Source organism: Erinaceus europaeus, chromosome 14 (genome assembly GCF_950295315.1).
Source record: "Erinaceus europaeus chromosome 14, mEriEur2.1, whole genome shotgun sequence".
Taxonomy (NCBI): domain Eukaryota; kingdom Metazoa; phylum Chordata; class Mammalia; order Eulipotyphla; family Erinaceidae; genus Erinaceus; species Erinaceus europaeus.
The window spans coordinates 58509351-58523754 of NC_080175.1; the positions used below are offsets into that span (position 1 = coordinate 58509351).

General features: G+C 42.5%; 1 protein-coding gene across 1 annotated transcript in view; it reads left to right on the forward strand.

Moving 5' to 3' along the window:
• The first annotated feature begins 2056 nt into the window (after positions 1-2056).
• SAMD7 (sterile alpha motif domain containing 7) overlaps positions 2057-14404 on the forward strand; it is a 33627-nt gene continuing 21279 nt past the window's right edge. The window contains exons 1-4 of the mRNA XM_007522960.2: positions 2057-2180; positions 2456-2582; positions 10107-10231; positions 13679-13763. Of these exons, the coding sequence (XP_007523022.2) occupies positions 2105-2180; positions 2456-2582; positions 10107-10231; positions 13679-13763 (413 nt within the window). The 5' untranslated portion in view covers positions 2057-2104. The remainder of the gene's footprint in view (positions 2181-2455; positions 2583-10106; positions 10232-13678; positions 13764-14404) is intronic.

A 14404-nucleotide genomic window follows, 5' to 3' on the forward strand; every position in this document is an offset into this window, starting at 1 on the left:
CACTGCTTTATTCAGTTATCTGTTGATGGGCATTTGCCAGCCTGTATTCTTGATGGGCATTTCACCTGGCTGGCTGACCCCTAGCAGGTACTTCTATTCTAGTACTGATTGTACCTTGGTCACAAGACCTTGTGAAGCCACTGTCAGAGGAGTGACAGTGGCTCCATTGTGACACAGAGCAAGTAATTCAACACAAATAACTTAAAAACCATGTAAAGTAAAACAATATCTAAATGTTAGGTGATCTCCTGGGTCTGAATTTCCAGTTTAGTCAGAAGCTTGTGGAAGGAAAAAAAAAAAAAAAACACTCCACTCTGTCTAACTTTTTCTGTTTTGAGTAAAGTAATAATGATTTCTAAAAATTCTATCAAATGGGTACAGGAATGCCTGGTAGAATGTACACATTACCATGTCAGAGGATCTGAGTTCAAGCCCCAGTCCCCACCTTCAGGGAGGAAGATTCACAAGTCATGGAACAAAGCTGCAAGTGTTTTGATTTCTCTCTGTCTCTCTCCCCCTTTATTAAAATAAAGGGGGAAAATGGCCACCAGGAATGGTGGCATCATGAAGTCACAGAGCCTCATTGATTACCTTAACAACAATGTATGTATGTGTGTGTGTATGTGTGAAATGTGAACACAAAAAAGGGACAAACAGCATTACATTGAAAAACACACTGTTTTCTCCTTAGTTTTCCTCTATTTCGAGCAGAGTTTTATCTCAGACATTTTTGCTGTTGTTGTTAGGACATCACTGTTCCAGGCTCCCCTCCCCTTTTTTAAATTTTTATTTATAGAAAGGAAACACTGACAAAAACCATAGGATAAGAGAGGTACAACTACACACAATTCCCACCACCAGAACTCCGTATCTCATCCCCTCCCCTGGTAGCTTTCTTATTCTTTATCCCTCTGGGAGTGTGGACCCAGGGTCATTATTATGTGGTGCAGAAGGTGGAAGATCTGGCTTCTATAATTGCTTCCCCACTGAACATGGGCATTGACAGGTCGATCCATACTCCCTGCCTGTCTCTTTCTCTAGTGGGGCTGGGCTCTGGGGAAGCTGGGCTTCAGAACCCATTGGTGAGGTCGTCTTCCCAGGGAAGTCCAGTTGGCTTCATCTTAGCATCTGGAACCTGGTGGCTGAAAAAAGAGTCAATATATAAAGCCAAACAAATTGTTGACTAATCATGACCTAAAGGCTGGAATGGTTCAGATGAAGAGTTGGGGGGGGGGGTCTCCATTTTGTAGATAGTTAGTAGGCCTATTTTAGTTATATTCCAAAGGACCTATGACCATACTAGGTTTTTTTTTTTTTTTTTTTTTTTTTTGCAGGTTCCCTTTTTTATATATAGACAGAGTTGGGGGTAGAAGAGCACATCAAAGCTTCCCTCCATGTGTCGGGGACCAGGTTTGAACCTGAGTCAAACACATGGCAGAACAGTGCCCAACCCAAGTGAGCTATTTTGTTGGCCCTCAGACTTAGGTTATGTGGTAACTGAAGATGAAGACACAGCTAAAATAACTTGTTTAACTATTGATGGTACTTGTTTAATCTTTAAGATTTGGATATTAATAGCATTGGTATTCAAAGGACACTATTCAGAAAAATGTAAAGCAAAGTATAATCCCTTTAAAAAGTTCCTTTCACAAAACATTTGCTGAGTCACTGGGTTTTCAAGATAAAGTCATTCTTTCCTATGTTGATGCATATTTGGATATAGCTTGATTATTTGTTCTCCTTAGGTAGGCTCGTTAAGTCAGCTGGGATCCTCTGTAATTAGATTTATTTTTTAGCCAGTAAGAAGACCCCACCCCCACACACACTTTGTTTTAATCTTCCCCACTTGGTATTTTCCAAAAAATGGAGCAGAGGGGAGAAATGCATGCATTTACACCTCTGGAATTATCAACATAAAAATGGGCTGCAGGAAAGAGAGTTGGTATTTCTGGAATCCTGTAAGACTGGTTTCATGTTATTCTGGCCTGCAGTGTGGAGTGGTATGGCTTTGAGTTTGGTGGATTCCAAAGGCAGGTGGAGAAACTGTTGCTCTATGGTGATATCTGGGTGCTGACAACTGAGAAACTACTGCAGACCTGGAGCTATGGGGAGCTCCTCTCCACAGACACTGGGGAGACACAAAAGACTTTCATCGCATTCAAGAATTGAGGAGGAAGAGGGTAGGGTGTGTGTGTGTGGGGGGGGTGGAGTGGGCTTTGGAGTCCTGGTGCATGATGGTGGAAAAGGCCCTAAGTTAGGAGTGAGAATGTTCTGCAAACATTTGTCTCAGGGATATGAGGAAGTATGCCCATTTGTCAACAACTGCACTTAAATCATTACCCACCACAATAAAATGATATAAAATGAAACATAAGTGGAAATGAAATGAAAAACAAAATTCAGGAATTTCACCAAAAGTAGCGCTGTGTAAACATGTCTGTCTGGTTTTCCCCAGAGCTCCAACAGTGGCGAGAGATACTGATGATAAACTCAATGACAGCAGTGAACCCTCTGTTGACAACTCCAGGACAACCAAAGATCCCACAGCTCCACTCACCATTTGAACCTCCGGTTGTGGACAGGTGATTCTCCTCAGTATTGTATTCCTGACAAAAGAGGGAAGTGGTAATAATGAAATTTCTGAGTGACGTTAACCCTAGTGTTGTTTTGTTCTCTAGTATGACTTCAGTGAACTGTGGTGCAGTGGTTTGCACCATTCCAGCAGATCCAATGAGTTGAGAGATGGAAGGAGAATGGACTGACAAGGGGGTGGGGAGGAAGTGTCTTATGGTGGAGGCAGATGACAAGATGGTGGAGGTGTGCTGACACCTATGATGGGCAAATGAGTAAAGGCACTCCTGTGACAATAATAGTGTTATCAACTAATGTTTCCCCTAATAAACTGATTTTTTAAAGGATGCTCTGTGGTCTGTGGAGATAGCATAATGTTAATGCAAAGAGAGTTTTATGCCTGAGGCAAAGGGTTCCAGGTTCAACCCCGAGCACCACCATAAACCAGAGCTGAGCAGTACTCTGGTACATCTATCATCTATCTATCTATCTATCTATCTATCTATCTATCTATCTACCTACCTACCTATCTATCACCTATTAGCTATCTCTATCTCTATGATTAAAAAAACAAATAAAAGCATTAAAAATAAATACGTGTTGGGATAGCCTGAGGGTGCTTCTTCCCAAGCAAGTGCTCTCTGGGTTGGAAAGAACTCAACTGGAGCCAACATAGGCTGCTGCGTGGGAGAGGGATCAGGAACTCGTGCCAAGCTAGTGTCACAGGAGATAGACTCTGGAACTCTCGGAGCCTGAAAGCAATCCCAAGTGTGTTAAAACAGAAGAGCAGCTGTATATATACTCACCAAGTAGGGTGGAAACAGGATGTGAGGTAGAGAGGGTGGAGCGAAAAGAGACTGGTGGAAATCAGGGTGACTATGAGAGGGAACGGAGCAAAAAGACATCATGAACCAGTGGGGATTAAACCAATGCCCTGCAGGCAGGGTGGTTCCTAGGTAACTGGTTATGTAAATAGACCACAGGGATAAGCAGGGGGAAGCAGGTGTACTGCCCAACATCTCCCCCTTTCTTTTTTAACTAATGGCCATAGTATCAGAAGTGCGGGGCCCTTTGTGAGGCAGGGAGACTGATAGGAGGAGGCACACCTTTAGGGTTCTACTGTCCCTCCTTGCTCAACCTCTCGGTAGAGAAAGAGACTAACAGGATTGACACACCTCTCAGGCTCAAACCCTTCCCAGCTCAATCACATCCTCACAATTTCCCAACATCTCCCTCTTACTTAATGGTCATATATAAATGGGTCAATGTCTGTAAAAGGCTCCATCTCTGTCAGGGGAATAGCAGTGTAGGGGTGAACAGAAACGTGTTGGGAAGAAACCTGAATGATAGCATGTAAACGTCTTCAAAAAGAACTAGCACAAGACAGAGAGGGATAAGTAAGAGTAGCAAGGGACAGAGTGAGACTGAAGAGAGGTCTGGTAGGTGGAGAGGAGGGCTGCCTGATGGGTGTTGGAGTGGGGGCCTGATAAGCCCGAGGGGCGAGAGGGGTGATGTGGCATTGCAAAGTCCCGAGACAGCTGGCGGAAAGGTCCATGGACTGCTACAGTCAGTCCTCGAGAAGTCCAGTATTGTAAAGGGAGTGTCCAAAGGTGTACCAGCAAGTCCAATAGAAGCGTCAGTCCAATGTCAATGACCAGGGAAGAAATGCCACACTTCTATCTTGATGGAGGATGACAGCCACTGGAACTTTTCTTCTCTGTAGAGAGTGAGCTGGAACTGCCAAAACATGACAGGCGAAGCAGAGGCAGGAAGAGCAAACAGCGATGGGTGAGAGAAAGGCGGTAGGAAAGTCTTGTCCTTTGGAGTCCATGAATCAGGTTCTCCAGATTGTGTCAGGTCACATTATGGGTTTCGGGGGGGAGGTATCTGTAGTTGTGGGCAATGTCAGAAGACAGGGGTCCAAGATGGATTTCTGGGGATTCCATATAAACAGATGCTTCATCAAGTGAAGGCTCAAAATAGCTGTAGTCAATTACTTATGAAGAAAAAACTTGTAAAAAATTAGAATTTTACTATAATTGATAACTTGATGATTATATCTGGTTTAGGTATCTTGTAATTTTAAAGGTCATGTGACCTCATGCAACAGTCTCTGTACAGCAGAATTTTCAGACCAAATTTAGGTAAAATATATATTGATTTTTAACTATTTTTTACATTGGACTTTTAAACAAACTCACATATTAGTGACAATTTTTTTTCTGAACATTTACAATGTTAGATTGATGCCAGATTTGTTGTGGATTAATTTCCACAAGATTAGTTTACAGGGCATTTCTGGGGGCCCTCCAAAAATGTCCTGTATAGAGAATTTGCTTTGGAGATGATGAATTGTCACAATGAATATTTGGACTTTTACCTTAAATACTCAGTTACTTTAGCAAATTAATTTTATCTTTCCTGGTAAGAATGTAGCTTCAAAGTTACACTTTTAACCATTAAGTTAATGTTTACCAAACTTGAAACACACACATAAAACATGTAGTTTATAACACACAGGAGGAGAAAAACTTTTATAACTAAGACATATCATTTCAAACGCAAATTTAGATCTGTACTGTCGTAGTTGAACCACCTTTACTCACACAGTTTAAGACTAAACGTTTCATATTTATACCAAGACATAAAAAAAAATCAAAAAGAGGAAAAAAAACAATTTTTGGACTGTTTCTGGATGTCTCCAGAAACCATGGCTGCGTCCAGCAAATTTATATAAAGTCAATTAAGTTCCAGAGTACTCTGAGCAAAAATGGGTCATACAAAAAATTTTGGTCACTCAACTCACTTAATTTTTTTTTTCAACTCACTCACTCATAAAATACAACTGGCATAAGACACTCATGGGGGGTGGGGAATAGCATAAGACACTCATGGGGGGTGGGGAAGAGAGCTCTGTGAATCAGTTTTTTCAGATTCTGCCATGTCATATTGTAGATCCTGGGGTGCATGCTGCAACCAGTCCTCTTGAAGTGTTTCTTGTTCCTCAGGGATAGCAACGCCATCAAGTGGGTATTGCTGGACATGTTGGGCAGGAACCCAGACAGGTTTGGAGTAATTCTGTGGAAAAATGCATGTGAAACCCCTCCCCATGGTCAATAGGGGGTCAGGCCCTTTCCAAATTTTATCGAGTGGGTCTTTCCATTTGACTTTAATAGCTGGGAGGGTGGATGGTGTTTGCCAATGAAGAATAATAGTAGGTTGGTCTGAGTTTTTGTAAATATTAAAGAGATTTAACATAGTTAAGGCTTTTGCTAGTTGGATATTGGGGGGTACATTTCCCCTTTTTCTTTATTTAATTGAGCCTGAAGAGTTTGATGGGCCCTCTTGACAATGCCTTGTCCCTGTGGATTATACAGAATGTCTGTGGTATGAGTAATGTTCCAGAGGGAATAAAAATCTTTAAATTGTTTGCTGGTAAAAGCAGACCCATTGTCAGTTTTAAGTTGAAGAAGTTACAGCATTACAACAAAACAAGAGAGCATATGGCTTATAAGCTTTTTAGAGCTTTCTCCCATCTGAGTTGTAGCCCACATAAACTTAGAGAAGGTACCAATTGAAATAAACACATATTTTTGTTTGCCAAAGTTGAGTATGTGGGCGACATTGATCTGCCAAAGAGCATTGGCTTTTCAGGGGTTTACCCTAAGAGTTTGAATAGTAGGTGTTTTGATTAGACTGCACAGGAGGAGCACATAGCAAGAATGCATTTCAACTGTGCCAGAGGAATATCAGGAAATCGAGCTCGAAGTCCTTTAAGATTAACATGGGTAAAAAAAAAAAAAAAAAGATTAACATGGGTTATGGGATGAAAGTCAGCAGGATTAGAGACAGAGGCTAGGAGAATTCCTGTGGAGGCGAGGTGGTCGGCTGCAGCATTCCCTTCAGACAGAAGACCAGGAAGAGGGCTGTGGGATCGAAGGTGCTGAACATACAGTGGTTGGGTTCAAGAACAGAGCATAGAGGCTATTTGAATTAAGAGAGGAGTTAGTGGGTTGTCATCAATTCTCACATAAAATCAAGCAAGCCATGGAAGTAAGTTAACAGTATACACACTGTCAGAAAAAAGGTAGAAGGATTCTGGTACGGCTTTTAATGCAAGGAAAACAGCATAAAGTTCTTTGTACTGAGGGGAATTATCAGGAAACTCAGTAAAGATAGGTTTGGGGTATTGCTGGTCTGGATAATATATCAGGGCAGCAGCTCCCTTTTTCCACCATCAGTGAACACTGTAGGAGCAGAGTGGATGGGATCTCGAGAGAAAAGTTTAGGTACTAGTAGAGGCAAAAGAGGTAAAGAAACTATCAAATTATTAGAAGGAAAATGATTATCTAATTGTCCTGGAAAACCCATTAAGCTTACAGAAAAACGAGAATGGTGGTGTATGAGCCACTCTGTATCTGTGAGAGAAAAGGGAAGAATGATTGAATCCGGTTCCCTTCCTAAGACCTGTACCGATCTATTTCTTCCTTGGCGAACCATAAATGCTAAGGCATCAATCTCCATAAGAAGTCTTGGAGCTCCTCCTACTGGCATATGAAGCCATTTGAGAATGCCATGCTTCTGCCACAGTGCCCCCACTACTGTGGGGGTGGAGTTAAAGATTAGGAGATTTACCAGAGAGGAGGGGGAGAACCGAATAAGGTGCATGTCCTGGAGAGCCTGGTTAACTCTTTCCAGTGCCATGGAGGCTTCTGGGGTTAACATATGCTTTGAGGAGGGCTGTTTATTTCCTTTTAACAGATCAAACAGTGGTTGCAGGCAGCTAGTAGGGAGAAAAAGATACTGCCTAAGCCAATTTAAATTTCCAAGAAAACGTTGTAAAGAAGCAAGAGTGAGATTAGAAGGAAAAGTAACACAGTTTTAAAGGACGAATCTACATTAGGGAAATCTCTGAGCCTAAGAAAGATATTGGAAGAATTAGCTGTATCTTCTCACGAGCTACATTAATGCCGCTTTTCTTTAAGGCAGGGATAAGAAAATCACGTAGGGCAGAGAGATCTGTATCTAAATCTCCCCATATTAACACGTCTTACATTTAATGAAAAACCTTAAGGCCCTTATGAATATACAGAAAAAGGGCATATTTAACAGCCTCTTGACAAATAGTAGGACTACTGGCCATGCCCTGGGGCAGTACCACCCATTCATATCTATCAGCATGGCTGGCATTATTAATAGAAGGAACAGAGAAGGCAAAACATTTACAATCTTGTGGGTGCAAGGGAATAGAGAAAAAACAATCCTGTATATCAATAGCTATGATTGGAGTTCCTGTGGGAATTGCAGAAGCAAGAGGCAAACCCCTTTGGGGGAGCCCCAAACCTTCATGGTTTTATTAACTGCATGAAGATCTTGGAGGAGGCACCATTTTCCTGAGCACTTTTTAATCTCAAAGACAGGAGTATTCCATGGGCACCGGGAATGACAAATGTGTCCCAAAGACAACTGCTCTCAGATGAGCTCTTTTAAAATTTCTAGCTTCTCCCTAGGCAAAGGCCACTGTTACACCCAGACAAACTCATTAGAAAGCCAGCTTAAGCGGGGTGTTTGGCTATGAACAGTGGCAGCTAGTATTGGGGGTGCTGGTCAGGTCTAGTAGTCTCATAGGAGTGAGTGTCTTGCCCTGCAGAGGTGTTTGAGGATATAACTACATCCAGAGATTCCAGCAAGTCTCTCCCCAATAAATGGTGCTTATATCAGCTATGAAAGGCCAAAAGCATCCGGTAGTCCCTTCTGGATCTTCCCACACAAGGGAATCTCGTGTGAGGAGTGCTTGAGTCAACCCTCTAACACCATGTAAGCGCGGTCCTGGGAGGAGTTCCCAACTCTGGGGAACCTCTGCTTGTCTTAAGATTATCTTATCTGCCCCCATGTCAATCAAACACTTAAAAGGAATATTACCAATCCTTATCATCATAGTCAGGTGACCCCTTTCTAAAACAGGGGTGGTGCACAAAATCTCAGGCTCTGAATTCAAACCATTCTCTTGCTCCAGCCGGTTATTTCTATGCTGGAAGTTCCCACACACTGTGTGCTCCTCCTTCCACTCACCCTCTGCTATTGTTACTTGGTGTGGTGGGCATAGTGACGGGTTGGGTCCCAAGCTGGGCTTCTGTTTATTGAAGAAGGGCGCGGCACCGAGCAGACGACCTGCTTCATTCCCTCTTGAAGGCGGGGCTAAGAGATGTACCACACCTAGTTTAAATCCCTGTTTACATTTGTCAGGGGCATGCCATTTCTATGGAACCTTGACCAACAATCTCTCCTCCAGTGAAACCCTTTCTGGCATCTGGGACAAGGCATTCATGGTCTCTGGTTCCCTGACTGAAGGTGGGGTTGCCTTGACTGGAGGCGGGGTCGCGGTCTATTTTCTGGATATTGGTTATGCAATGCCCTTGGCGACTGCACTGAAAACAAGCCCCTTTTTGCTTATGTAGGGTAGCTGCATAGGCCTGCATTGTAGGTGCCCTACAAGAGCTTGATCTAAGATCCTGTGTAGCTAAAATCCAGCTATCTGGGTGTTCATTCTTAAGACTGATTCATGCCTGTCAGAATTCTGGAAGTATGCCATCCCAGACAATGGATCGCAGGAGGAGAAAACGGGCATCAGGATTATAAATCTTCTTTTCCAAACTCGACTGGACCCTGGCAATGAATTTAACCGGGGATTCATCCGGTTCTTGTTGAAGGGAGAGAATGGGGGCTGAGGCTGCTCCCATGGGTGGTGTGAACCGCTCCCATGCTCTCAATGTGCAGAGGCGTACCTGATCAAAATACCCAGGTGGAAACTTGGCTTCCGCCTGTTGAATCCCTGTTTCTAATTGGCCCGTTCCAAACAATGCATCAAAATTCCCCTCTGGCTGATTTTGACTATTTTTCTGTGATTGCTGTAAACATTCGTCACGAAAAAATGCCTCCCATTGCAGGAAGAGGGGCCTGGGAGCATAGTGTGAGTTATGTCCCTCCAATCTTGGGGGTTATTAAGGTTCTGAAGCAAACCTTGTAAAACGGACCTGGTCCATGGAGCATGAAGACCATCATCCTTAATAGCCTGGCGTACTTCTTTCAGGTCTGTTGCAGAATACAGATACCAGGCCTGAGGTTTTTGTCTATTGGGGGCAACATTGACCGGGAATGTGTGGACTTGCTCTGATAGCTGTGTAGCAGCAGGGGGAGGAGTGTGGTAACACGACCAATCCTGGAGAAGCCGGCGGGAGCCCCGGGGAAAGTTACCTTTTTTTTTGTGAAGGGCAGGGCGGTTCCTAGGTAACTGGTTATGTAAATAGACCGCAGGGATAAGCAGGGGGAAGCTGTCATGCTGCCCAACATCTAAGTAAATAAATAAATTCTGCTTCAACCAATAGAGACTGCAGGCATTTTGTACTCTATTTTGAGAAGTAGTTGGGACCCCTAGAACAATTTAAAAATCCCATTGCTTATGTGATGAAAAGTTGTACAGTTCCAGCCTTGTTTTATAGGATTTTCTTTTATTCTCCTTCTCTCTCTCTCTCTAGAGATGTATTACCTTCTATGGCAGCTCCACCTGACCCAAGACAGTTTTGCATTTCTTCCCAGTTTGGATCCTGTCTTCTACCAAATGCTATCATGCCGAACACACTGCCCAGTCCTACTTTCCCAGGTAGGAGCAACAGGCAGCTCTGGCCTGTGGAGCCCTGGGGAGCTTGCTGTCTGTGCTGAGTATGACTTCCACAGTCTGGAGCCCAACCCATGTGGTGGGAACTCTGGCAGTTCCCACTGTTGCTATCTAGGTTTAAATCCTGGTCTCAATACTGTGTAGTCAAGGGGAAGCTGCTTAAACCCTCCAAATATATATCTGATGGAGTTGGGGAGATAGCATTATGGTGATGCAAAAGACACTCATGCCTGAGATTTCAAGGTCCTAGGTTCAGCCCCCAGCATTGCCCTAAGCCAGAGCTGAGTAGTGCTATGGTAAAGAAAAAGAAAAAAAGCTAATAAAATTGCTGATGGAAAAACATGCAATATTACTATCTTATCTTGCAGTAATGAACTGATGAATCTGAAAGAGATGAGATCCAGGAGATAATACAGTAGATAAACAAAAGACTTCCTTGGGGATCAGATGATGGTGCACTGGGTTATGTGCACATATTACCATGTGCAAGGATCCGAGTTCAAGTCCCCACTCCTCATCTACAGGGAAAAAAAAAACTCCATGAGCGGTGAAACAAGTGCTGCAGATGTCTCTCTTCCTCTTTCCCTCTCTATCTTCTTCTCCTCTTTCAATTTCTGTCTGTCCTATCAAATAGAGTGAAAAAAATGGCAGTGCTTTGGAAAAAAAATCCTAGAGATAAAGGGGCTTAAGGCTATTTATATATGACTTATAAGGTCAAATGAAAAGGACAAGTGAAAATTCATTCTTTATTCTGAATAGGAGGAGAAGCTTTTGAGAAGCTGGAACAAAGGAGTGATGTGATCTGATTGATTTTTACCAGGAGCACTCTGTCTTCTGTGTTCTAGGGGACAGACTTGACCAGCTAGTGGTCAAGCATACACATTACAGTGCACAATGACGCAGGTTCAAGCCCCTGGCCCTCACCTGCAGGAGAGAAGCTTCATGAGCAGTGAAGGAATATCGCAGGTGTCTCTCTCTTTCTCTCCCTTAATCTACTGCTTCCCTCTCAATTTCTCTCTGTAGCCAAAATACATAGATACATAAATAAACTATTTTATTAGTGATTTAATGTTGATTTACAAAATTACAAGATGACAGGGACACAACTTCACACTATTATCACCACCAGAGTTCTGAATCCCCAATCCCTCCATTGGAAGCGACAGCAGTTCTCCCAAGGTTGAAGATATGGGTTAACTATTATTTCTACAACTATCTAACTAATATATTTGTATATATTTGGCTTTTTTTATAAGTCCCCCTTCTCTTCCTTTCCAAGTCATACACATACCTATTATTACATCCCTCTTTTTTTTCCTTCTCTCTCTGGTTCCTTATGGAGTTAGAGTTCAGAGTCCTCTGGTCATCTTCCCTCTATCATGTCTCCCCCACTGGGAGTATGGATCAAAATTATTTTAGGAGTTCAGAAAGTGGGAGTTCTGGCTTCTGTAACTGCTTCTCTGCTGGGCATGGGCATTGGCAGGTCAATCCATACCCCAAGCCTGAATAAATTAATTTTTTTAAAAAGAAAGATTTAGTTATTGTAAATTAGTAAACTCCCCCTCAATAAAAAAAAAGTAAAGTAAAAGGAAGCTGGGCACTAGGCAATGGCCCACCTAGTTAAGTGCATGTACTGCAATGCTCAAGGATCTGAGTTCAAGCCCCTTGTCCTCACCTGCAGGGAAAGCTTTGTGAGTGGTGGAGCAGTGCTGAGTGTCTTTCTTTCTTTCTCTCCCTCACCCCTCCTTCTCTCTCTCTCTCTCTCTCTCTCTATATATATATATATATATATATATATATCCCCTTCCCTCTCAATTTCTTTCTGTCCTACATAATAAAATATCAATAAGTAAAGTTTTTAAAAGTTTAAAGAAACATAGAAACTCAGAGCAGCATCTGATTCATGGATTGGGATGCCAGCTAGAGTGCCCCGACCAGCAGGGCGGTGAACAGGGGCTAGGAACCCAGTGAGACCTGAAATGAAGGAACATGAGACACGAAGAATGACAGCAAGTCAAGTTTCTGATCAAGCTGTAAATTTTATTGTGAACACAGGCATTATAAGGCTTTGGGGAAGGAGGGGGGAAGTGCTGGAGGAGGAGGAGGGGGAGCAATCTTCAAAGGGGGAATGTTCCTTGCAACATACAATGGATGAAATCATGTTTGCTACCACAACTATGTGTTGTGTCACTGTTTCTGGTAAATGGTCTACCTGAGGGGAAAATGGCCTGCCCAGGGGAAATGAAACTTGTCTCGAGGGCTTCCATAGTTTCAAAGCTTATCATCTATCAAGCAGAGAAATGGCTCCTGGCACTAGAGAGTACCTTAGTACAGCTGAGCAAGCACTAAGCTGATGTCTCCTATTTGGGGATAGGTGGGAGCATTAGAATGGATTTGCCAGTTCAGGTTACTGAGGGTCCTAAATATCAAGGCAATCAGACATGAGCTTTGCATTTCAGCCTCTCATCAGATACTGTCCAGTTCCTTGGGCAGCATATCTTGGTATGGCTATTCCATGCATGCCAGCTGCTCATAGAGGAATAGCTTGAAGTCACTGAACTCTAAAAACAAAGCCTTCAAAGTTAGGAGAATATTTAGAGGTCATTTCATCTAGCCTCTGATTTTCATGAAGGATAAAGAATTTTTTAAGTGCTAGGAAGACCACATAATGGTTCTGCAAAAGACTTTTATGCCTGGTACTCAGAGATCCCACGTTCAGTCCCCAGTAGCACCACATGTCAGAGTAGACCAGTGTTCTATTGTTAAAAAGAGAGATAAATTAGAATTTTAAAAGTTGTTTTATTTTTATGTATATATATTTTTATTTTTTTAACTAGGTTACAAAATTATATGATGACAGGAAATAATTTCATACTTCATCCACCACCAAAGTTCAGTGTCCCCACACTCCCACCTCCCAAAGATAACCACCATAGTTCTCAAAAGTCTTAGAGTTATCAAGACTGGGGAAATAGCTTACTAAGATTGTGCAAGGCCCAGGTTCAAACTTGGCCCTCATTGCACTGAAGGAAACTTTGGTGCTGTGGTGTCTCTCTCTCTCTTTCTCTCGCTCTCCCCCCATCTTCTTCTCCCTCTCTTTCTGACTAAAAAAGTTATCTATTTCACTTCAAAAGAAAGAACTCAAGTGGTCCACAGTCCCTTCCATCTGTCTCCTTCAGAAGTATGGCAGGAAACATTGACAGTCATGAGACTCACTCTTCAAGAAGAAAATAAATGATCTTGTGCTTATCACACCATCACAAAATGATGCGGAGACACTGGGCAGCAATAATCTGATACCATTCCCAGCAGAGTGCTCTGCTACTGGGCTTCTCCAGAGACAGTTTTAAGTGTTTTATTGCATATTACTAATTTTAAGTGAATACTGCTAATTTGTTTGTGGGGATAGTGGTCTTCTGTTTTATTTTAAAGGTTGGGGCATTTTACCGCCAAAATCCATGAAAGCAATGGCGGCCAGGAGGGATGAAATGCTTCAAAGGCATCAGCATTCTGCCAGGTAAAGTGGAAGTGTCACTTGTGTCATTTCTATTGATATGATTGATATGATATTGATTCATTCATTCATTCTAGACAGGTGCTAATAGAGAGACTCCCACCATGTACACTCATTCCTTGTATATCTTCTAGTTTGCTGGATCTGCAGATATTGTTGTTCTTTTCATACTGTCTGTGTTTAATATTCAGAATCCTATGGAAACAATGTTAAGAAATTCAAGTGCCACCCAAAGTGGAGGTCAAAAACTCCCAAACCTACAAAGTCTCTCTCTCTCTCTCTCTCTCTCCTTAACCTGCAAAACTGGGGGATGGGCACAGATGAGGGTGGAAAGAAAGAGAAGTCACAAAGTATGCAAGTCAATCACTAGTAACAAGTTCCCTCCAACAGTTTCTTCTGCTGGTGTCCATTTAAAACCTGTCTGTGGATCTACTAGCTAATTGTCTTTAGTGAGCTCAACAACATAAATATTCTGAATATATGTATGTGTATATCTTCTTTTCTTTTTTCTTTTCTTTTTCTTCCAGGATTACCATTGGTACTTGGTGCCAGCACTACAAATCCACTGATCCTAGTGGCCATTTTGTTTTTCATCTTATTGGATAGGACAGAGAGAAATTGAGAGAGGAGGGGGAGATGGAGAG